At 50.7% G+C, this 23,237-nt stretch overlaps 1 protein-coding gene across 1 annotated transcript; it reads left to right on the forward strand.

Annotated features, from left to right (window-relative positions):
• Nucleotides 1-21,370: 21,370 nt before the first annotated feature.
• NBL1 (NBL1, DAN family BMP antagonist) lies at nt 21,371-23,024 on the forward strand. The gene is made up of 3 exons (XM_009988211.2): nt 21,371-21,555; nt 21,781-21,892; nt 22,770-23,024. Exons 1-3 carry the CDS (start codon nt 21,386-21,388, stop codon nt 23,022-23,024), a joined length of 537 nt encoding a protein of 178 aa, XP_009986513.2. The 5' UTR covers nt 21,371-21,385.
• Nucleotides 23,025-23,237: the final 213 nt, after the last annotated feature.

Raw genomic sequence — 23,237 nt, forward strand, 5'->3', positions numbered from 1 at the left:
GATTGTTTTTTCACCCCTCTTCTGTAAGAGATCGTATAGGTTTCACTGTCTGGGAATGGGTCACAAATATTTAAAGCTTTTTTTTATTTTTCCTTGGCAAGTCTTTGGTCCAAATACTCCCTTCCACTTTACATTTACTCCCAGTCCGTGTAATTACGTGTTGGCATGTTGTCTACTGCTCTTCTCCTGACTCGAGAGGTTGTCTTCACCGCTTATTTACTCAGCGCCATTTTCCAGCTGTTGAGATGGCTCTCAAGGACCTCGTTGCTTTCTCCCGTGTTCACTGCATATTGTCCATGTAGCACAGATGTAAACACCTGAGACTGAAAGGCAATCGTACAGATTGATAACGGAGCTTTCCTTTATTGAAAGCCTGTTCTGCTGCATGGTGAGCGCTGGCAGATGGAAGAGTGACAAAAAAATTCCTCTCCGGAAAGGAAAACACAATGGAAAACAAGTTGCGCAATATTTGTTTTTCAAACCATGCCAAAAAACAAAGGGGATGGGCTGAGGGGCAGTCGTCTGAGTTCAGAGAGCTTGAGAAACTCCTTATCTTGCAGAGCAATGGGATTGAGAGTTGGTCTGGGTACCACAGCAGTCCCACACCCCCACATCCCCCCGGGCACTTGTGTGTGGATCTCGCACACTGAAGAAACATGTTGAACTGTGCCCAGAGTCAACAGAAGCTGGAGAGCTTGCCTGGAGCAATGGACTTGTGAAATAAAATAGCTTTAATGCCAGAGCAGCAAAGACTGTCAAAGCACGATACCATCCAGGACCATTGCTTGAGCATGTCCTTGTTTTTTCCACCTCCTCCCTTGCTGGACTGCATTCGTCAGTCAGGTCAAAACAGCCTATTGGAAACAGGATCTCTTTCTTTCTTCCCAATTTTGAATCATTTTATCTGGCCCCAATTTTTAATTTGAACTATGTACTTTGGAGCCATAGCTCCTCTGTGGTTTGGAAAGTGTTTTTATTGAGTTCTCTGTGTGTGTGTGTGCTGCGATGCTAGCAGTCTGGTGAGCCAGTGGGTTCAGCTGGAGAGGAGAGCATCCACCTCGGTAAGAAACAGGAGAACCAAAAGTAGTAGCAACACTCTGAATGTAACAACTCTCAACATGCAGAAGAAGCTTTCGCTAGTGCTTTGTCATTTGGGCCATGATGATGGGTTCTATTTTTATTTAATATCCCAGGTAATGAGTTGTCCTGCCCTGGTATGTTCTGCTTTAGTTCAAATATGACTTCCCGGAGTTAATTCTTACTTTGATATGATCTACTGTGACTCCTGATCAAGTGGTTCTTCTGGCTCTGGAATTTGAAGGGTATCCTTGTAGATATCCATTCACAGTGTGTGTCATTTATTGCTACAGCAAGAACAATCAGAACAAATGTTCTTGCTCGTTAATATGAAATTCGCTAGAGTGAGTTTGGAAAAATTGCATGATTTTACTCTAAAAAGTGGAATTTAAATTTTATCACTGCTCTTTAAATGGGGTAAGAATGTAATGTTTTTGTTTTTCCGAGCTGCCTTGCTGCTTGTTGTTTGTGTTGAGAGATAGATACATATGCATATATAACTAGCACATAATTAGCCTGTATTTCTTTTGGTTTCATTAAAGTTGGATTATTCAAAAGCTAGTTTTGAACCTGTCCATGTAAGCCGTGCAAAATATCTCCTTGTGAGGACAAGTCTCCTGTTTCCCTCTATGGGAATGAGACCATACTGTTCCCAACTGAGGTTGGAATAGGAACAGTTTCCTGCTGCTTGATTTCTAATTACATAAATGGAAGGGGGAAAAAGTGGAAATTCTAAGCACCAAAAGGCATGTTAAATTTAGTATAATACACTCATCTGGAAACTATCACATTTTTCCTTCTTTCTTGAGCCTGCTGAAACCATTGCTTCATCTAACTGTAGCGCGATTTGGATTAGCACCAAAAAGTGCAAACAAGATAGGTCTAAAAAAGCCAGGTGTCCTTACCCAAAATTAATGAGACCTTTTAATGGAGAAGTTGCTATATCACCCTGATGCAATTTTCATAGGAAAATGGTAAGTATACAGTGAGTAAAGGAACCATACCACTATCTAGGAGAATGAGGAAAAAACAAAAAAAAAAAGCAGCTTTTTGCTGAATAGAACTGGTTTTGAGCATTTAACAACTCCCTGAGTGCTTGACTGGCCGCAAATCTGACTCTTAACAGCTTGATTAGATGTCTGCTGAGGCTTTGAGATGAATAAACAAGTCACGGAAAAGCAGAGACTGCAGGAAAAAAAAAATATCAAGCTGCTTTTCTATTGTTTATCTGAGTTCTTCATGTTTGATCAAGATACTGTCATTTCTTTGTGTTTCAATCATGCCTTAGCCAAGATCAGGACCTTGCTGTATGTGGTGCCGTACACGCAAATAAAAACCAGTCTCTGCCCTGGAGAATTTACAAACTAAACAGAGGGGATTAAGGGAGGTAGAAAAATTTGTAATTCCCATTTTAAAGATGGGAGAAGCTGTAGGCAAGGTCAGTGGTAAGTCTTGGAGGGAATGTGGCGTGCAGCTGGGACTCAAATTTGAGCCTTGAGCCTTGCACTCAATCAGCCATCCTTTCTGACTGTTTTTTCACTTGGCAGGTCATGGAGTCTCAAGGGAAGACTGCCCACTTCATAGTCTGGGAGATTCCAGAAGGGTATGTTCTGCAACCATTTGCTATCCCCAAATTGCCCCAAGTTCTTAATGGCAAATCTCTCACAAGTTAGGAATTCTGTTTTATTAGGAGGTAGTTTCTTATAGAATCACTAGTAGGTGTAAAACACTGAGATCCTCAATATTGACTGGTGTAAATCTGGAAAGGAGAGAAAATATTGGAATGTATTACTAGTTATTTGTGTCTCATGGGATAGGACACCGCTGTGGTAGGTGTAACGTAAGCGTAATACCAGCACATAATCGCTGCCTTAGCAGATCCACCTCAAACATGAATTGAGGTTACAGATCAAGGTAGAGGGAGGAGATCAAGGAGACAATACTGAAGCAGTGGGAACAGCAGAGATGCTGTAAGTCAGCTCTTCCAGAGGGTTCACAAGGACGAATCTCCAAAAGAAAAGGAATTGGTTTTCCAGATATTTTTATTGGGTTCCCTCCGACTTTGTGGAGCAATGCAAAAGAAGTCACAAAGGGGCTTGTTTGCAAATGCAAACAGTGGGTGCCTGAGTGGACTCAAAGAGACTGTGGTTGTAGGAGTGATCTACCACGGGGTGTAGCTCTGAAGTTCTAGCTAGAAGGGAGAGGCTAAGTGGCAGAGCTGGGGAACGTATGATCAGTGACCTGCTAGGAAAACCACTTTTTTCAGCAGTGTTCTGAATCAGTGAGGCATTCCTCACCCTTCCTCTTGCTCTGGGCTGGCTGGGTTTTGTTGTTTTTCCCCCCTACCACACATATCCTGACAGTAAGAAATAAACTTTTTCCTCGTCTCTCACCCCACCTCTGCCTTTGTGAATGGGACTGGTGCAAATTTTGGCACGCCAGCTCTACACAACGCATACTGTCTCTTAACTGCTCTGAGAGTCCAGCCTGTAGCCCACCCACAGTGCAATGCTTCACCGAGATTGAAACTAAATGGGAACATAGTTTATGGAAATTCAGCTGTGGATCGCTGCTTCTCTTGTGACTTCTGGCTGTCAGCACTTAGCTGTGCAGCATTGCTAGCTATTTAAAGCTGGATGTTCCTCGTGGCGGTGGATACCCACCTCCTGTAGCTTATAAAGATGCTGAGAAAGTTGTTGGTGACTAATAAATCACTCTTCATCTATAGCCTTTATTAGTGCTGCTTGTAAAGACTTGGGCTCTGGGTTAGGAGCGTATGCCCCTTCCGAGAAAAGGTCATGCCCTTATCAGTTCAAATTCAGTTCATAAATCTCCTGTTGTTTGAACGAGTGTGTTTCTTTTTAGAAGTTTGAAAGGGTATTCTTCCTCCCCCTCGGTGCTGCACTTGAAGTTGTTAGTAGTGACTAACAGCTTAACCCAAACCCATTGCTAATCCCACGAGCCCTGCATTCCCTGAGGATTTAGGAGTCCAGTTGGGATAGACACCACCTCAGTTTTCTCCCCTGTAAAATGGAAATGGTTCTCCTCTCTCCACTTGGACATGGCTTTAAGACCTGCTTCATTCCCAGGTAAAATTCAGCTCTGTGCAGGCAGCTAGGGTGTATTCTGGGACCCCACAGCTCACTACTCGTCTGTGCTGGATTGAATCGCGCTCCACAGTTCACAAAATACTTCGCCTTCTGCTCTTTGAAGATGCCAGAAGAACAAGGTAAAGGTGTGCTGTGGAAGGTCAGCGTTCCAAACAAGGTAAAGGTGTGCTGTGGAAGAGGAGTGTTTCTACACTTTCTTGTCCACCCTTTCCTTTCTTCCAGTCACCTGCTTCTCTCTCACCACACTCCTGCACCTTCTCTCCAGGACAATGTGTTGTAGCACAGAGCAATAAGGGAGAAAGAGCTGTAGTTGTCAATGGAGTAAGGGGAGAAGAGGCTTAGGCTGAAAGTAACTGCTGTGGGTTGTGTAATCTCCCTCTTCAGCAGCCTCTGTCTAGGTTCAAAGGTTGGCTGAGGCCAGAGGAGAAGAAAATTATTTCATGTCCTAATGGCTCCATGGCTGGTTTGCAAAACAACAGCACTCTGGGGTTTGTGGGTGCCGTGTCTCCCGCAGGAGTCATATAATGCTTTGTATTATCTGTAATTTTCCTTAATTATCTGGAAGTAAATATAAAAATGGTGGCAGACGAATAATTGCTATTTGGTGGGATGCTACGTAAGTGAAAAAGAAAGTGGAGTGATGTAGATTTTGGTATGGTCCAAGGTGAAGTTTGACATCAAGGCGCAACAAATGCTGATCTACCAAGAGATTGCAAAGACTTAGGGCTGATGAAAACCCCAAAACTGAAGGAGGAGCAATAGCTGGAGGCTGAAGTCTGACCCATGCAGACAAGCAGTGAGGCCCTGAATTATAAGCAGAGAGACTGGGATAAGCCAGTAGAGGAACGGGTGGCTTTTTCAACTCTTGATGTCTTAAATGCAAGTTACTGTTCTCCACCTGGGAGTGACTGGGTCAATTCAAGTGACCTGTAACACACATGGATTCATATCAGATGATCTAACTGTTCCTGTTGGCCATAAATTCTCTTAAACTTCCATGGCCATGAAGGTTGACTGCATTGGTGCTGGTCTCTGTCCCATGGCTTAAACCGGTATGAACCAAATGCAGAAATTTTTTCAGCTCAAGAACCCTGTTTGTTAGACACTCCCTCAAGATGTCCCTGCTGTGGTTCTCAGATATAAGACAACCTATTTCTGTGCTGATCATTGCCACTTTGTTCTTCCAGCTCCTCCCTTTTGGACTGTTTTCCTTGATTTTTTTTGAGGGAATGGCTGATGGCGTGTGCTTCCTCCGCTCCTTTTTCCAGGCACGGGGCCCGGTTTTTGTTTAATTCTCTCTGAAGATTACATGGTTTCATAGGTAATCTGTTGAGAGTTGGGGTATTTCAAATGTCAGTAAATGCATCTTTGAAGGATGGATGGAAGCCTGGGGCTGGAATTGCAGGAGTGTTTGTGGGCTGGGACTGGAGGTGCACTGGAAGGACTGTATGGGAAAGTCCATATAGTCCTGCTGTCCGCACCACTTCAGACAGAACAGAGAAAGTGAATTTACTGTGTTCTTTCAAGGCTTGAGAAATAATTCCCTGAAGTCTTTGGGAGCATCCTGGTAGGCGACACACTTGGGGGAGGCTCTAGTTTCCTATCTGTGAAGTTGTGGATTTTATATCCATATTAGGTATAAATGGCGGTGGGCTGGCAGATAGAGAGAAGGTCATTGTGACTCCTCTGAGCACAGGATGAGCCTATAATTATTTAACTGAGGCTTCAGTGTTAACTCTTATCATTCAGCGGAGCAGCCGCTGAGGCAGTCCCTGTTACCGAAATTAAAAGCAGAATGACGAAAAATTGGTCCAGTGATCGCTCGTCAAGTTCAAGAAAGCAGTGATAAGGTAAGGCTCCTGGCCAATTTCATTCATTTCCTCATCAGCTGCAGTAGTTTTATCATCTTCACAAACTCAGAAATCACCATCCTGCTTCAGGGCAGGAGGAGAGGGAGGCAATGAAAGCAGATTTCTCAGGGTCCCACATTTCTATGATTTTACGAACCACACCCTCTAAAACATTAAAATCCTGTTATCACCTTAAGGATTATATTTGCATTTGTCTTCTGTAAGGTGGAGGGAGTGGGAGCAGAGGAGTTTAATCTGTTAGTGAATGCATATATACATTCTTTTTTTCTCTGTTACCCTCATTTAAAAAAAAAACGCTGACGCTTTCTTGCAGTAGCAGGACTTCAGAAACTGGATCTTTGAGACTTCTGATTTTGGGTGCTTTTCTTTAGGGCCAGAGAGTTTGTGCGTGAGCCTCTTCCTATGCAACAGCGGCGCAGTGTTGCTGTGGGCTGAGTCACCCCGGTTCAGGCGGGTGCTGGTTTCCTTTCAGTGATGTGCCAGATGTTCCCTGCACACGTGTGTATGTTCCCAGTTTGTACTGCTGGTTGACAGTTTGTAGGTGCTTCGGTGCCAGGACTGTCTCTAAACACATACAAGCACCTATTGTGACGAGGCCCCGAGCTTGGCTGGGACCTTCAGGCAGCGCTGCAAGAAAAATAATTAATATAATAAGAGGTTCTGAGCGATTGCGGCAGGGGGGAAGTTGTGCAGCAGAAAATAAGATGGTTATCAGAGGGGATTTAGCTGGTTGTAATGGAGTCGGAGGAAACTGGTGTTTTTGTAGTAGAAAGAAAAAAACTATTTGAACTCATAGGGAAGAGGGCACCTGCAAATGAAGCCCAACAGCTTCTTTCCCAGCCCTCCCTGATAGAAACTGCCCCGGCAGACATGAACTGAATAGGAGAAGGATTTTGCATGACCTGAGTTGCTGGGGAAGCGAGGGAGGGAGGGACGAAGGGGCCTGGAGTGCCTGGGAGCGGGGAGCAATTGGGCAAGGTGGAAAATAAAGCGATTAAACACACTTGGACTTGCTCAGAGATGGGAGGGGTACATTTTTATTTTTTTTTACTGCTGCCCCAGGGCCCCAAAATGCATTGGCACAGCACTACAGAGAAACCACTAATCCCAGTCACCAAGGGGAGGGAACGGGACTTTCTCGTTCTCTCCTGCTCGCCGAGCATTTGGACCCCTGTCGAAGGAAAGGCTGATGGGATTAGAGGAAACAGCTGGCTCGAGTCTTACCCTGCGGGAGCTTGCATTCTCGGGACTCGGGAAGAGAGGAGCACCCCGCTGCCGAGTCGCATTCCAGGTCATTTGCTGAGCCCAGATGTTTTCTAAAGAGCTCTATGATAAATCCTTTTCCTTTACTACCCAGCACAATCCCACCAGCCAGGTCCATCCCTAAATCTTACTTTCTACGCATGGCGAGGCAAGTTGGGCTTTGCAGCTCAAGCCAGCTAGCCACATTACCAGTAGGACTCGTGCCTTTCCACTTTGGCTACGCTAAGGGATTCGACACAGAGCTCAAATCTGTTGTCTTAAAGCTGTGGCCTGATGGTGGTTGCTGGTCCAAATTCCTCCCACGGCTGAACCTTCCCCTCTAGCCTCTCCTTACCTCTGTGTGTGTTATTAAGCTAGATACAGTGCTCAGGGGGGATTGACCTCCTGGTCTGGATGACTAGTGAGGTGCTTTGTACCCACGTGCTTTGGGAGAATCTCAAAAAGCAAGACTGGTATTTGTAAGGACTGCTCCATCCTTCCTCTTGGCTGCTGGAACCACACAGATGTGCGAGTCGCACGCTGGCAGCGATGGGAGGATGTGCTCCTCACACTCCAACCTGCCACCGCTGTCCCCTCCCTTCATCCGCCTGAGATGGTGATGGGAAATGACCCCCCAGCTTTTTTAGTAGTAAAACCTTTGTCTCGTCTCCTGACATGGGTGCTGCTCCCTTCGCCTCGGGCATGTGTGCCCTTACACACAGCAGTTTGAGGTCCTGAGCTGTTGTCTTGGAGATGTCTTAGGGCTTGTTTAGGAATCAAGAAGTAGGAGTTTGACTCCGGCAGGTGATGGTCTGGTGAGAGAAGGGAGCTCATAAAGATCCATCTTTATTCCGAGGAGCTGCGATACAATTTTTTACCCTTTTGCAAGTGAGACGCAGAGCGGTGAAGTGAGTTGACTGATCTGAGATGGGGCAGGGTGGTCCCTGGCAGACCTAGTCCTCAGTCTCCCCAGTCCTTCGTGGGTCATGCCAGGGCGTTCAGCCCTTGAGAGCGCTTCTTTGGACCCTACGCGGTGTGTCGTGGGGATGGTGATCAAAACCCAAGTTGCTGGGGGAGAGATGGAGCGTGGGCCCCGCTGCTGGGATGTGTGAAGGGCAATTCCCTCCTTGTTCCTCCCTGCAGCTCTTCACGGATACACACGCTCTCGCTCGCTCTCTTCCCAGCTGCCTTTCCCCGCATGTTTTCTAGCATCCATCTGTGGGCAGGGAGCCTTGGAATCTGCGTTAAGACACAAATGAAAGGGATAGTTTTATTTTTAACTTACAAATACACCCTTTTAATTCTCACGCCCACAGTTCCTAGTCCTGTCCTGACAAGCGGGGAGCCCCTGGCACTGTGGGTGTTTGTCAGCAGGCCCAAAACAGCAACAGCGGGCGAGGGAGGGAAGCTCCTGGAAACCAGAGAGCAGGTTTCTGCTGTGTCTCAGCGCACGAAAGCCTTGGTGATCCAGCAGCAGGGGAAAGGGCTGAGTGGGGAAGACATAGGTGGGTGTGTGGACGTTTTGGGCAAGGCTCTGTGCACCCATGTTTTCCTGTGGTGTCTATCAGGGGTGGAAAACAACAGGCTGATGAAATGGGCTGGCGTCGAGGGGTGAGAGCGGAGAGTTGTGTTGTACCAACCCACGTGTCGCGCCGCTCGGCGTGAAAGCAACGGCGTGGTGTGGCTCGGGTGTTTTAGGGGCAGGCAGTGAGCTCCTCGCAGCCTCCCTGCTCTCCCTCCCATCTTCTCCCAGCTGCAGAGCAGCTTCTTCCAGTCCGTGCCTGAGCCAGTGTCTGTCGAATGACATCCGCAGGCATCAGGTCTTCGCTCCTTGTTCTGGCTGCGATCCCGCGTTGCCAGAGAGGAAGGGGAAAAGTGCTGGCCCAGGGCTCTGACAGCCTCTCGGCAGCTTCTTTCATCCTCCAGCCAGCCTGCTGACACCTTAGTGACACCAGAAAACCTGAACTCTGCTCCTCATGCCTCCCCACCCCCAGATTTACGGATTGCTGTGTTTCCCTTCTCTGCTGTTTGGCTGTTTACAGAACTGGAACATGAATGAATAGTGGGAAGCAGTGAATGGGCCCATGGGAGGGGGGTTGGAACTGGATGATCTTTGAGGTCCCTTCCAACCCAAACCATTCTGTGATTCTATGACTGCACCCTGGCTCACATCTCTGCATGCAGCCCAGCACTCTGCTCAGAGTAATCACTTCCCAGTGCCGAGGATCCCACAAAACCATCAAAATACTGAACTGTGGACCTGATACAGTTGGGTGAATTTCACCTTAATGCCCGTGGTCTGTTGCTTCATAGTTGGTTTTGTCTACGTATTGTTTTTCCTCATTTATCCACAGACCTGAGAACTTGCTTCCAAGCCTCTGACGTCTCCTCTTTCACCCGTATTGTTCAGAATAAAATGGCTTCCTGGGCAGGAGCTCACTGATGGTCAGGCTGGCCATGAAGAGCAGGTAGAGATTAGCCAAAGCCCAAGTTCAGCAGTGAGTGAAAATGTTGGAGGATTAGAATTTGAGCTCCTGATGGGATTTGTGGTCGTGGTGAAAGGCTGCGCCTTTGTGTGTCGTTGGCCCTTTTGGAGCTGAGCAGTTCGGTACAGTTTGGGGCCGGGTAGGTTGCATCTAGCAGGATAAGAAAGTGATACTGGAAGCAGGTTTTTGCCATCCTATTTACAAAATTTTGTTGTCCCAGAGCTGGAAGGAACCAAGCAGCTGGAAACCATTCCTTCGCTGGCAGCCTCCAGCCTCCTTCAGCTTCCACCCAGCCCCAACGTTTGCTTTCCTCGCTTCTCCCCAAGACCACTGCCAGGGCCCTACCAACGCTTCTCTCAGCACGGCTGTTGCTTTCTTACCACCTTCTCTTCCTGCTTCTCTGATCTCTATGCAAATCTTTACCCAAGCAGGAGCCAGTGAAGCCCATCCAAGCCTTGCAGGTATCTTTTGATTTGGGTAGTGCCAGTGTTTAATGTGGAGGCCTCTATTAGCTTAATTGCGCCTTTACAGAAACCGAGCCCTTCCAGTCTCTGACAATTATCTTAACTGAAAGATAGTGATGAATGGGGTTTCACTGGGATTGTGTTTGGCTGTTAGATTTTTAATGGGAAAGGGAAACAGAGAGAGGGAAAGAGAGAAAGAAAGAGAAGAAAAATAAGAGAGAGAAGAAGAAAAGAAAGATAACGAGAAGATAAAAAGAAGAGAAAGAAAAGAAAGATTAAAAAAGAGAAGAAGAAAAGAAAGAGAGGAAGGGGGAAAAAACAAGAGAAACCCGTGCTCTCTGGTGCTGGAGAACTTTCCCAAAGCCTTCGCGGCGGCCAGGACTCTGCCCCACGCCCTCTCTATCAAGTATTGTGTTTGAATAGGAACTGTTCGCGTTCGGCGAGCCAAATCCAGACTTTGTTTATGTCACTGCGGGAGCAAACGCTGGGAGATCACCTTCGGACACAGCTTCGCCTGCACAGCCAGCGCTTTTTGACCGACGTGCGTTGCCAGCGGACTCTCCCCGTTAGTTCTCAGCACTTGGCGGGGGCTTCGTCGCCCAGGACGGGCGGAGGCCGCCGGCCCCGGGGGCTGCCGAGCCCCGCTTAGCCGGGGCCGTTCTGGGGCCGCCCCGTCGGGGCTCCGCGGGGCTCCGGCGCTCGTCTCTCCGGCTGCAAGCGGGGAGGGAGGCGGCCGGGGGGGGGCTGCTGGTCCCGGGGCTGCTCGGGGCTCTCCCCACCGCTCCCTAAATCGGCGGGGCGGGCAGGCGCTGCAGCCGCCGCTCCCCTCCGGCCCTCCCTCTCCTCCGTCCCTCCCTCTTTTCCCCTCCTCTCGCTTCTCCCCCCGCTACTCCCCTCCGCCCCGATTGTGCAATCGCGAGCGGCGGAGCCGGCGGCACCGCCCGGAGCCCGGCACCGGGGGGAGGGAGGCGGCAGGTTCCCGCCCGCCCCGCGCCTCCGGGGGCCGCGGTGCCGAGGATGCGGCAGCCGCCGGGCACCGCGGGGCTGTAGCCGCCCGCAGCCCGCGGCCCCGGACCCCATGGGATGTGCCCGCCGTCGCCTGGGTGGTGAGTACCCCTTGGCTTTGTGTCTCCCCCCCTTTCCCCCCTCCACCTCCCTTCACCCCCGCCCCAAAACGGAGCGGACCTGCTGCTTTTTCTCCGCCGCTGATCAGCACCAGATTTTCCGCCTCTTTTCCTCTCCCTTCCATTCTCTCCCCCCACCTCCCCGGGTGATTGATGGCCGGGAGGATGAGAATATTGCCACGGGCAGAAATCAGTTGCAGATGAGGCGGACTTCGGGGGATCTGCTGTGCAATCGTTAAACTATTTTCACCGCCGCTTTAGCTCAAATAAAATAAAAGAATAGGATATGGGGAGCCACGCTGGATCGGGAGCACATCTGTGGTACAGAGTCCTTCCCGGCTCTTTCGGCTTCCGAACAAAAGTGCAGAGGAATGAACGGGAAAGTTCAGAATTATTGATTAACCGTAACGCCAGAGGACGTGTAGGAGATCGGGTGTCATAAAGGAAGGAAACTTTCCTGATGACAAGGCGGTAAAACTTTTGTTATCTGAAAAGTTTGCACTGGGGATGGATTTACATCCGTGTATCCTACAAATAGATTTTGTAGGATATAGGATATGGGAATATTAAAAAAGCTTATATCTGATATATCTCTACCTGTTTCCTGAGTCATAACGTAGTATTTCAGTTTGTCCAAGTATTTGTGGCAATTCTTATTTGTTATAAACAATAATCTCTGCGTGTTGTGTGCAGTGGGGATTTCTCTCTTTCTCTCAGAGGTGTTCTGGGGACAGAACACGTTTTACCTCATTTTCAGGAGGCATTAAAGTTGATCTGGACAATCCCTTATTGCCTACTAACGTTTCTCTTACTCTTATGGGAAACTTATGCTCTGCTCTGCAATCTTAACTTTTATCTATAGGATTAACCCCATCAAATTTGAAATTCAGGCTGTGTGAAGTGTTTGTGGGCTCGGGGCACTATAGCTTTGCCATGCAGGTTTTTTTTGGGGGGAAAAATCTGCACCCCAGTGAAACGAGTGGGAAAGATTCTAGCGATGTGGCAAGGCCCAGATTTTCCCTTGTATTTTTAGCCCGAGAACTTTGTGTCCTCTCTGCAATATCCGACTAGCCAAAAATCAGCTGCATGCAATGGGCACTTTTGCTTTCCGAAGGCAGTCTCCCATCTCCAAAAAGACAGCTCGCCTCAAATTTGCAAACCGCAGGATGGGAAATGGAATTTGCCTTCAGTATAAAAATCCCAAGTGTTTGCAAACAGCCCTGAGAAGAATCCGGGCTCTGGGCTTGACCTCTCTGCGCTGAATTCCAGCTTGGGGAGTTTGCGGTCTTGCAAAAAGGGCAAACGAGCAAAGTCTTCCTTAGCACCCGGTCGTCCTTCCGCAGCGAGGAAACCAGTCGAGCTGGGGGGCCTTTTGGGTGCCCAGGAAGTGCAGGATTGGGCCCTGAGCCAAACTGCTTTTAAAGTAGCCTTGAAGACCTGCCCGTGTTGGAGTAACTTTGCTCACGGCGTGTCTTGGCATTGCTGAGGTCGTTTTAAGCTGCTAGAGTTGTAGGAAACCTGCCCGAGAAGCAGAGTAAACTCCTGGGCAGTTATTCCTCCCCACGCTCTGTGCTGGTCCCATTAAAGCGTTAGCAATACCTCCACCGGCTCCTGTATCGTAGCTGGAAGGACCGTGGGGCAGACAGAGCTCCGTCCGAGGGCCTTGCTCCTGATCTTTTATTTTTAAATCTACTGAAAAAAAACCCTCCTCTGTAGTCGCCCAGGCTCGGAGATCCCCTGCGCTTTAGCAAAGACCAGAATGCCGGCGGATCCAGCGCGGCTTAGGGCAAAGAAACTTCACAGCTGCTCAAATCGGGCTCTTAAAAACCGGAACGGCTGATAAAGTTGTCCTTTTGGGGGAGGACCGGAGTGGGAGCGAGGGGAAGCTTGTCCTCCGTGCCTCCCGTTAGCCCTGGCAGGAGCTGCGCTTGCCGTTTCCCCAGACCTTTGTTTCTCGCACTGCGCTGTTTAGGGAGGGAGCGACATGGGGCGGTGGGGGCCAGGGCTTTCCTGGGTGTAAATTAGCTCTGATGGTGACAACAGAGCAAGCCAACGCTCCTTTCTACCGGTTGTGGAGCTGGGCTGGCTCCCATTCCAGCCAAGATTGCAGTCCTTGGGAATTGAGCTTTGGAAATGGCGTCAGGATCAGGCCCTCGCTTCGGTCACTCTCTCAGATGTGGCTTAAGCCTCCTTCTTCTCTGATACAGGGCTCGAACGACTTGTCCAGAGGGGAGAAAGACCAACATACGGGTCATGTTTTGATTTCATTGTGGTCACTGAGCCCGATCCCGCAGTTTTAGGAGAGACTGCCTAAATGTCAAGTGTGAGGTCAGCCCCCAGCACGTCTGGTAGCAATTGAAAATACCGACTGGGCTGCGAGCTGTTACGTTACCCCCGAAAGCCTCTGGCCCTGCAGTGCCACGTGGTTTTGTGCTTCGGTGTCGGAGATATTGCAGCCAGCGCCGTGGGTGAATAACGCAGACGTCGGGTTTTATGTCGGCAAAACCGGGAAGGCTGGTGCGGGGTAAAGCAAGGGGCAAAATACCACTCAAGTCAACTGGATTTCTGTTGTTATGACCAGTTTACAGCCCAAATGGGTATAAAGGGAGAGGGAAACAGCAGGAAAGATCCCAAACCATCCCTGAAAGATCCACAGCTTCAGCCGCAAATCCCTTTCTCTTTCCCTCTTTCCACCTCTCGCTCCAGCAGCTGGGAACCTGATCCCGCGAGTTGAACCCCGCTGCTTAGGACAGGGCTTGATTTTTTTCGGCGAGTTTGGTAACGAATGGCTGAGCGAGCCGAAAGCCAGCGCCGTTGGCATTTGAGACAACTCCCACCTCTGACTGCAGGACGGCCTTACGCGGCGTGTGTGCGAAATTAAAAAAATAATCATCCTGGTGGCCACTATGTACTAGAACTGGTTTTATCTGGTTCCAGTTAACGCTTGTTTTGAGTACGACGTGCGGTGCCAGATTCTGATCTCATTTGCACCAGTGGAGTCATTCGGAGGAGCCGGTCCCAGTTTACCTCACTCTAAGTGAAAGCAGAACGGAGCCTGCTGGGAGAAGCGTTCCCCGGGGAAACGGCCAGTGCCCGCGCACGAGTCAAAGTGAAGGATTCTCGGGACCCTTTCTGGAGGCGGTGCAGATTTTACCACCGGCTCCGTGAAAGCTGTTTTCACCGAAAAAGGAGGGGAGAGGCTGTGGCTTCAGTTGCAAGGGGAAACTGTGTGACTGTGCGCTCTGGAGCGAGCCAGGTGCTCTGGGGAGATGATGTCGGGTGAGCGATAGGTGGTCAAGCTATCGATTAGTGATGCTGTGGAGGAGGAGAAGACAAAGCCCCTTTCCACACTGGGTGGGAAACTGCCTGCAGGGCTCAGAGGCAGCTTTAGAAAGAGCAGCCCCACTGGAGAGCAGCACGCGTGGGATTTTCAAAGGGTTTTGGATCCACGACCCACGTTTGGACACCTCCAAAGCTCCGGCTGGTACCTTCAGCTCCAGCTGGGCTGGCGGTGCTGCCCGCGCTGGGAGGCTCTGCCTGCCTGCTCTGCGGGAGCGAGCGTGTGGGAAACACCAGCTCCAGGGGAAAAGGCGGGAGGGAGTCGCGGCTCGCTCAGGTCCGGACACGCGAGCGAGGCCTCTGGCTGAAACGCTGCTACCAGCTGTGCTTGGAAGCGCCTGTTTTTCATGTTATCTGCGATGCGCTCGGATACGACCTACCGCTGGGGACTCTTCTAGCCAAAGCATGTTGCAGACTAGTCCTTCCTTGCTCAGGGTCTCAGGCAGAGCCTGTGCGCTCTCTCTTTCCCCAGTTCGCCCAGGCATCCCAGTCCCTCTGCTCCCCAGAACTGCTGGCTGCTGGAGGGGAGGCAAGTCCCAGTTTTCCTGGTCCCCAACACAGCTGATCCTTGCTCCCATCCTGCTTGCCCCGCTGCTCTTCAGGGCTGCAGAGCCCCACGTTTTGAGCAGGTGCTTGAAGAAAAGAGGGAGTGGAGGGTAATGTGGGGCCGGGATATATTCCTGTGCTGTAGGCTGATGCATTTTCCTGGCTGTGATTCCTCTTAATGCTGAAGAAATAGAGCAATTGAAATAAATTACCAGAAACTGTTTATATTACTCTCGTCTCCTCCACAGGCCATTAGTGTGTCCCTTTTCCAGCAGAGCTCCTTTAGGACCCCATTCTAAGTCCATAGGCAGCTTTCCAGTGACTTTTGTAGGAAAAGAAGCTGGGATTTTTTTTTTTTTTCCCAGCTGCATAAAATGAGTTTCTCGAGTGCTCAGTACATGGTCAAGAAGCCAGATTTGAACTGCCGATGTACCAAAGTCTTTGAAATTCTGGCCGAAGTGGGGAGAGGGCTTTAAAAACGCAGCGCTGCTTTTCTCTATTTCTGCTTTATTTCTGCAAATTGCCCAACCGTGCTTGAGTGGAAATTAATACGTTATGGAAAGGGAAGCTCTAATATCTCCTGCTTTTGAAAGGAGCAGGGTCAGCCAGATCCACAGTGAGAAATGACACGGCTTTTGCTCCATTATCAAAAAGTTTTTAGGATCGATTCTTGTGCATGTTAAATGTCAAACATCTTCCTATGGTAGTTCCCTTTTTATTTTTCATAATTTCTTCCCAGATTTGGCAGCTCAGCAAACCAAGACTGAAGCTCTCAGCTCAGAAGAGACTTCTCTGTTCAGTTAAGCACTCATCTGTCTTGCTGCCCTGAAGAATTAACTCGAGACATTTTCAGTGCATGGCTCTCTTCCCTCCCCCATGGTGATATTGTCGTGACATGGGTCAGATTGATTTGGGCTATTGCAGGAACAGCGGTAGAGTCCTCTAAACAATGTTGCACTTTGTAATTTTGCAACCAAACTGAAAAATGTAAAGCTACCAAAAGTTTAGCTGAATGCAAATCTCAAGCAAGGGGGAAATATTGAATAGGGGAAAGCATTGAATAAAATCAGTTGGTTTGCTATTTTTTTGGATACACAGCAACCTTTCAGGTTTTCCCAGTTTAGATTTAAATTCTTCCTGCTGACGCTGGCCCAAAGTATTTTTTATTCCATGTAAGCAAGTATTATTTGAGCTGAGATTCCCAAGAGGTGATTCCCTGTAGTATTCAGAAGTTACTGTATAGACAAAACCCTGTGTCTGAGGAGAGCCATGCCCTGGATTTTTCTGGGACACGTACATGTTTCTTTCCAGTTGCCACCAGATCAGACACTTAACTGTGACTTTGCATCCTTTTAGGTGCCTAAATAATCAGTTGCCTTTTAGCGGTTAGACGGAGATCGCTCCCGGCCACCTTCGCGATCCCACCTGAGTCCTTCTCCAGGCAGCGACCCCCCCCTTGCCCTGCAGCATGGTGTCCTTGTGTGACACCCCACTGCCCAGCGATGTCCCCACCTGACTCCCGCCTGCCCTGCAGTGCACCGTTTCCCCCGAGCACCTTCCTGTCGAGGAACGCGTGCCACGTCGTGTGGGGCAAGGGCTGCTGGCAGCTGTCCCTCCCCTCCTGCCCCAGGCAGCTTCTTCCCTCGAAGGAATTCTGGTGCTCCAAAGAGCTCCCTATGCTTTCCCAGTCTCTCTGCACCTGGTGCTCCCCTGTCTCTGGTCTTACAAGGAGGGAAACTGAGGCACAGTGCACTCAACAGTGTGTCTTTGGGGCCTCTTTTTCTCCCAGCAGCACCGTGCAGCAGCTTTTTACAGCAAATTGGCACAAATAACTAGTTGAACACAAAGGCAGGACGCAGTAGCGCTGTGATTCATGTCTAACACCAACTTGGGTCGCTCATGGCAGCTTGGTGTGGTGCAGGTTGAGAGCCAGGCTGGGTGGGAAGCCGGTTCCATCAGGCAGGACAGCCGTGCGTCCAGGGAGGCAGGAGAGGAGAGTGGAGGTCCCAGCCCTGATCCAGACCAGGAGCTGAAACCTTCACCTTTTCCACCTCTGCTGAGATCTCATGCATCTCACGCAAGCACTCGAGTCGTTGATTCAGGCACTGAGGTAAGGCCGTTTCCCGGCTTTGTATCTCATTTTCCTTAGCTACAGCGTGGAGCTGATGCTATTTCTGCGCTGTATTCACAGGCTTTGAGCCTTGGCTAAGCAATGTTTGTAAAGCTGAGGGGTTTCTGTCTCTCAGAACCGGGGATGCTGCGTGTGTGGCCATGAGCACAATATACCTGTGTCTCTGGTTTCATGTATTTGGCAAAATTGCAAGATCCTGGATAAGAAAAATACCTATAAACATACTAAACTGCTCATGAAATGTTCTCCATGTCCACCTGCAGGCTTGTCTTGTGTTATGGTGTAAACTTCCCACTGGAAAAAGATGGTAAAACTGATTAGATCTTTTTTATTTTTCTCCAGAAGTGTTTGCTTTCCAAATGGCCAGGAACAGCTGTGGGCTGGATGGTGGGAACGTGGCCTCCGAGGTAATTCCCGTGATTGTCCTCCAGCCGATGTAACGATGTAGATTTTCCCAGCTGCTTCCAGGCATTGGCAGGGACTGTCCTGCTTACGGGACTCCTGAGAGTCCCTGGGACTGCCGGGACGGGAGGAAGGAGCTCTTCCAGGTGACACAAAACATCTGAGCGTGCTACCACCTCATAACCAGGCTCATGGGAGGCTCAGGAATCCTGCCAGGCTCTCCGGGCCTCGAAGGGATGCTGGGCTGGTACAGCTGAGACCCATCAGCCTTGGACATTTTGCCCCTCGACTCCTTGGGCATGGGGACAGGCTGGAAAAGGACTCCAGGGCCGCTCACCACAAAGCTGCAGCTGTGCATGCGCTGAGAAGTTGTTTGTCTCCGGAGTCCGGGATGTGCCAGGCTCAAGGGCTGAGTCATTTGATTTCTCCAATGCGTGCTGAAGGGATGGCGGAGGAAGCTGCCATGTGGTTCCCTGCAGAGGGAGAGGGGGGGAGACCCTCATGGGCTGATGGGTCTGCCGGAACTGAGCTGAACTTTCTGCTTGAAAAGCTTTGACTAGCAGGAAAAAAATGTGCCCTGGTGCAGAGCAGAGAAAGAAGCCCCTGTGTGCGGGAAGTGCTTGATGCCGCCGGCAGCCAGCGCCGGGGTCAGCGCCGGGAGCACACACTTGTTCCTTTAGGGGCTGCAACGTGTAATTTAGCTTGTCACGGAGGAATGTGCCCAATGCCTTTATTTAATCGGGAGTTTGCAAACCTGCTCGGGTGCCTTGTCTTCCTTTTTTCCCTTCTCTTCCCCAGCCGGAGGGAGAAGGAACACGGTGCTTTTGTCTCCGACCCTGTGGCTGCTGTCAGATGAATGGGTTTAGTGGCAGCTCTGTTCGCATGACTGGTTTGAACTCTGCCAGCGAACACGCCGTGGTTGGGAGCGGGCTGTTTCCAGTCCCAGCTCCCTCCCAAACTCAGCTGCATCAGATGTTTTCCTAGGCACTGGCATAAACCTTGGTACTTACTAGAAATGCGGCCCTGCGGGTTCCAGGGCATTCTTGGGAGAAGGAAAACACCATGTGGATGTGGCTTGTTCCAGGCTTAAAAGCAGCGGGAGATGGCAGTGCTCAGCACCTGAGTTCCCTGAAGAATGGGGTGAAGTTGCAATTGCTCCAGCTTTGCAGAGGTACCTGGTTCCCCTGCTCACCACCTGCCCCTCTACGAACTGGACCAGTGTCCATGCTGCTGGAGGCTCCTGGTACAAAGAACATCCCTGCTCCGGAAAGGAGAGTGCTTAAGCAAATGTTAAGTGCTTTCCTGAATCTCGTCCAGGTCCTGTGCTTTAGCAGAGCACAACCTTGCTCATCTTCCTGTCGGTATCGGAGCGAAACAGGAGCCCAGATGCTCTGAGATGATCCCTCATGCCTCTGGCAAAGAGTCTGCTCTGACCAGTGCTGCAGAAACACCTCTCTGTTGAACACCTCCCTCCAGGGAAAAAAAAAAAGGTCCCAGGGAAGCAACGTTGTCAGCGCAGACTGAAATATTTGTGTCTTTGCCGCTGGGTAGAGATGAAGAGAAACCTGGAAAAAAAACAGCCACCACCTTACTTTGGAAAGAAGGAAATTGCTCTGTAATCGAGCATGTGGAAGTGAACTTGTGTGCCGACTCCAGAGGAATTTCGGCTGTTCCCCGGGGGTTGTGATTGCTGCTTGGGTCACATCCCAGCTCTGATCTCGGACTTGCCTTTGGGAGCAGGATTCCTCAGCACAGAGCTGCTGGCATTTGAGGAATGAGTGATGCTCGTTTCAGAAAACCAAGCAAACCAAGTGTGTGTGCGTGTGCAGTTTAGCTGTGTACTTCTTAACAGAAATTGCAGAATTCCCTCACTGCAATGGAAAAAAAAAATTCAAGGAGCAGAAGTGAGCCCTAAGAGTTTTCTTCAGGATAAATGTGTTTAACCACAGTGCTCTCGTTCACGGCAGTGCCAGTTCAGGGGCTGAAACCCTCTGCTTATCTCAAACTAAGACCTGCAGACCCTGCTTTGTGCAGGTATTCTCGCCAGGGACCTGTGGGATTCACTTGCCGGGAGGATTAGGAAGCCAGGGCTGTAAAGGTCTTGCTGCATTATCCCATTGTGGTTCCTGAATCACCAGGAAATAAGAATATTTAGCAGCAACCCCACCTGATTCCTCCAGAGATCTCTGGGCCAGGGAATGAGGATGCCTTTTCCTGGCTGCCTTGGCATGGAGGATGGGGAAGCATCTCTCTCTCCTGTCTCCCTTGATTCAGATCCAAGAGGCTGGGCTCAGTGGAGGGCAAAACCCTCTGCCCCATCATGACCTTGAAATATCTGAGCCGGAGCTGTGAGAGGTGCTTAGGAAACAATCTCAGGAGTTTATTAGATAAAGGTGGTGGGTCCTCCAGCCGAGGATGTGTTGGTGAAGGCTGTGCGGATAGACGGAGCGACCAGGGGAACACCCGGTCGGGAGTCCCCAGGCGGAGCCGCCTCTGACACCGGTGCCTGATAAACAAGGCGTTTTTCCTCTCCTTCCCCAGCAAGCGTTAGAGGGCTGGGCCCAGGAGCCATGGGAGTGTGGAGTCTTTCCAGTGTGGGCTTTGGATCTTCGTCTGAATAAATAAATAGAAGGAAATAACAAATAATGTGGTTCTAACAAATATTTTAGAAAGTATAAATGTCTGCCTTTCACTATGACTCCATCCAAACCCCACAAAGGAAAAAATTTCCCTATTTCTGTGATGCTTTTCCATCTGCCTTTCCCTAGTGATTGGGAGTGTTAATGCAGCCACCTTGGCTGCCCGCGAGGAAACCCTGCGTGGGATTTCTCCGGGGGTGGCGAGTGACCTCGGCCGACCACCTTGGCGAGCGAGGTTCACGCGTGGTAGTAAGAAGAACCCCCCTTTGTCTGCAGGCCGTTCCCGTCCTCGGAGTAACTGCGGAATGCAAGCGGCTCCATAAAAATAAATGCTGCATTGGTCTTTTCTGCGGATTTCTTGCCTCTGGGATTGAGGTTTTCCCGTCTCCCGTCTTGCTGCTGCCTCGCAGCGACACCTGCTGCGCGCTTCCAGGAGAAGAGCGGTTTTCCTTCCTGGGAAAGTGATTCCTTTTCCCTGGGAAGGCTTGCAGCAAGGCCAGCTTTGGCTTTAAGGTGGGAAAAAAGTGGGGAAGTCTGCTTCTTCCTCGAATAAAAACATTTCTGCGGTCATCCGTGACTTCTCCAGCCTGGCTCGGCCCGCGGTGGTGACACTTTTGTTTTGCAAACATCTCCCAGCCGGGTTTTGGGTGGGAAATGATAGAAAGCCTGCTGTTGCTCCTGGCACAAAGCTCGGGAGAAGTAATGCAGGTACCTGCCTGCCCCAGAGCTTGTTTTGAAGAGGGAAGAGGCAGAACAGCGTGTCCCGCTCCCCGCGCAGTGTTCCGGGGAGCCTCCCTGGCGAGATGTGGGCACCAGCACACCGGGAGGACCTACCTGTGCTTGTCGCAGCCAAGAGCTGCCGTGGGGTTGGAGAAACGCGCCAGCTTGTCTGATTTCTTTCCTGCTAACGCTTTGCTCTCTGTCTCCAGTTGTAGGATTTTGGCAGAGCTGGCCATGATGTTACGGTTGGTGGTTGGTGCCCTCTTCCCAGCGCTGCTCCTGGCCGCGCCGCCCCCCATAAACAAGCTCGCCCTCTTCCCGGACAAGAGCGCTTGGTGCGAGGCGAAGAACATCACCCAGATCGTGGGGCACAGCGGCTGCGAGTCCAAGTCCATCCAGAACAGGTACGGATCCACCCTCAGTGCAGAGCTGGATGCAGCTGATTTCCATTTGCCAATGGCACCGGGGTGGCTCTGGGGACTGTCACTCACACGAGAAGCTGGGCGCAGTGTCCTGCCTCTGCCCAGCTGCCTTCTGTCTGTCTCAGTGGAAGGTCAGACGTCCTTCTGCCTTTGCTGGGTAGAGCAGGCACCTGCCCTGAGCCCTAATCCCTCCTGTTGTCTTCACAGGGCCTGTCTGGGACAGTGTTTCAGCTACAGCGTCCCCAACACCTTCCCTCAGTCCACAGAGTCTCTGGTTCACTGCGACTCCTGCATGCCAGCCCAGTCCATGTGGGAAATTGTGAGTATCCCTGCCTGCTCCACGGTCCTTTCTGCGGCTGGCGATGGCCTCGCTCAGGGGCTCTCAACTCTATTCTGCCACCACTTTGTGGCAAGTTGTTCGCCATCCCTGAGGTTTCCCCACTGGTAGTTTCCTTCCAGGGTGTCTCTCGGGTGATGTTTCTCGAGCTGCCTGGGTGGAAGGGGCTGCTGGAAGCAACGTGACTGCCGTGATGAATGATGCGTTTGTCACTCTGCAGAAGCGCCCCCTGTCAGTCCCTGCGTTATTCATCCCTGTGCTCATCCCACGTGCCTGTTGTCTCCACCACTTCCTTTGTCACCTCCTCTCACTTGGGAGTTTTTGCCGCCTTTGATGTCCAGAAGGGCTTCCCGTCTGCCCGTCTGCCCGTCTGCCAGTCACCCTCGGACCACACAGTTTTGTGCCACCATTGATCCTGGCAGAGCCATGCATTCTGCATCCGAGGCAAGCCTAGGCACCCCAGGAGCTGGGTTCAGTTCTCTGCTTTGCTTCCATCTCTGACATTCGGGCAGATGGTTTAGTCCAAGCTATCTGAGATGCTCAGCAACGTGTTTTGTGGGTGCCCTTTGCAGTTACCACCCATATTTCTGTGCCAGTAGTGCCTGGGAGCAGTGTCCTGCTTGAGTCACTGGATTTTCCCTGCGTCTCTGCAGCTTGTGACCTGCAAGACATTCCCAGAGCGCTCTCACCTTGCAGTCGGACCGCGGAGGTTTGTCTGTATGGGCAGTGAACCATCACTTCTGGCTTAAAATACCCCACGTCTGCAGGGCACGGGGCAGATCAGACCGCCCGCGGCAGGACGGCCATCCGGGCATTGAGCCTGCACGCTCACTTGCTGTGTCCTTGTCCCTCTACCCAGGTGACACTGGACTGTCCAGGCAACGACGAGATCCCCAGGGTTGACAAACTGGTGGAGAAGATTCTTCACTGTAGCTGCCAGGCTTGCGGGAAGGAGCCGAGCCACGAGGGAGCCCTGTTCAACGTCTACCTGAACGCGGAGGAGAACATGCCCGCTGAAGGTCCTAGCCCCCATCACTATGCCCACCACCAACAGGAGGTGGAAGAACCTCCTGCCTCCAGCCACCACCATCACGAGGAGGAGGGCGACGAGTGACCTGGCCCTCGCGGACTGTCCTTGCAGCCGGCGGCGTGGGCAGGGGGTGTGTGCGAGGGAGAGGGTCGGGGTTTGGGGAGGGAGGGGAGTGGTGGAGTCTTTCCTGTCTAATAGCTACCCTCACGCTTTGCTCTCCACGACACCCCGGGGCTGGAGGAACGTTTTGAGGAACGAGCAGAGCTGAGGGGCGGACGTGGGGCTGGAGCTGCAGGG

Source organism: Tauraco erythrolophus, chromosome 23 (assembly GCF_009769465.1).
Source record: "Tauraco erythrolophus isolate bTauEry1 chromosome 23, bTauEry1.pri, whole genome shotgun sequence".
Classification (NCBI taxonomy): Eukaryota; Metazoa; Chordata; class Aves; order Musophagiformes; family Musophagidae; genus Tauraco; species Tauraco erythrolophus.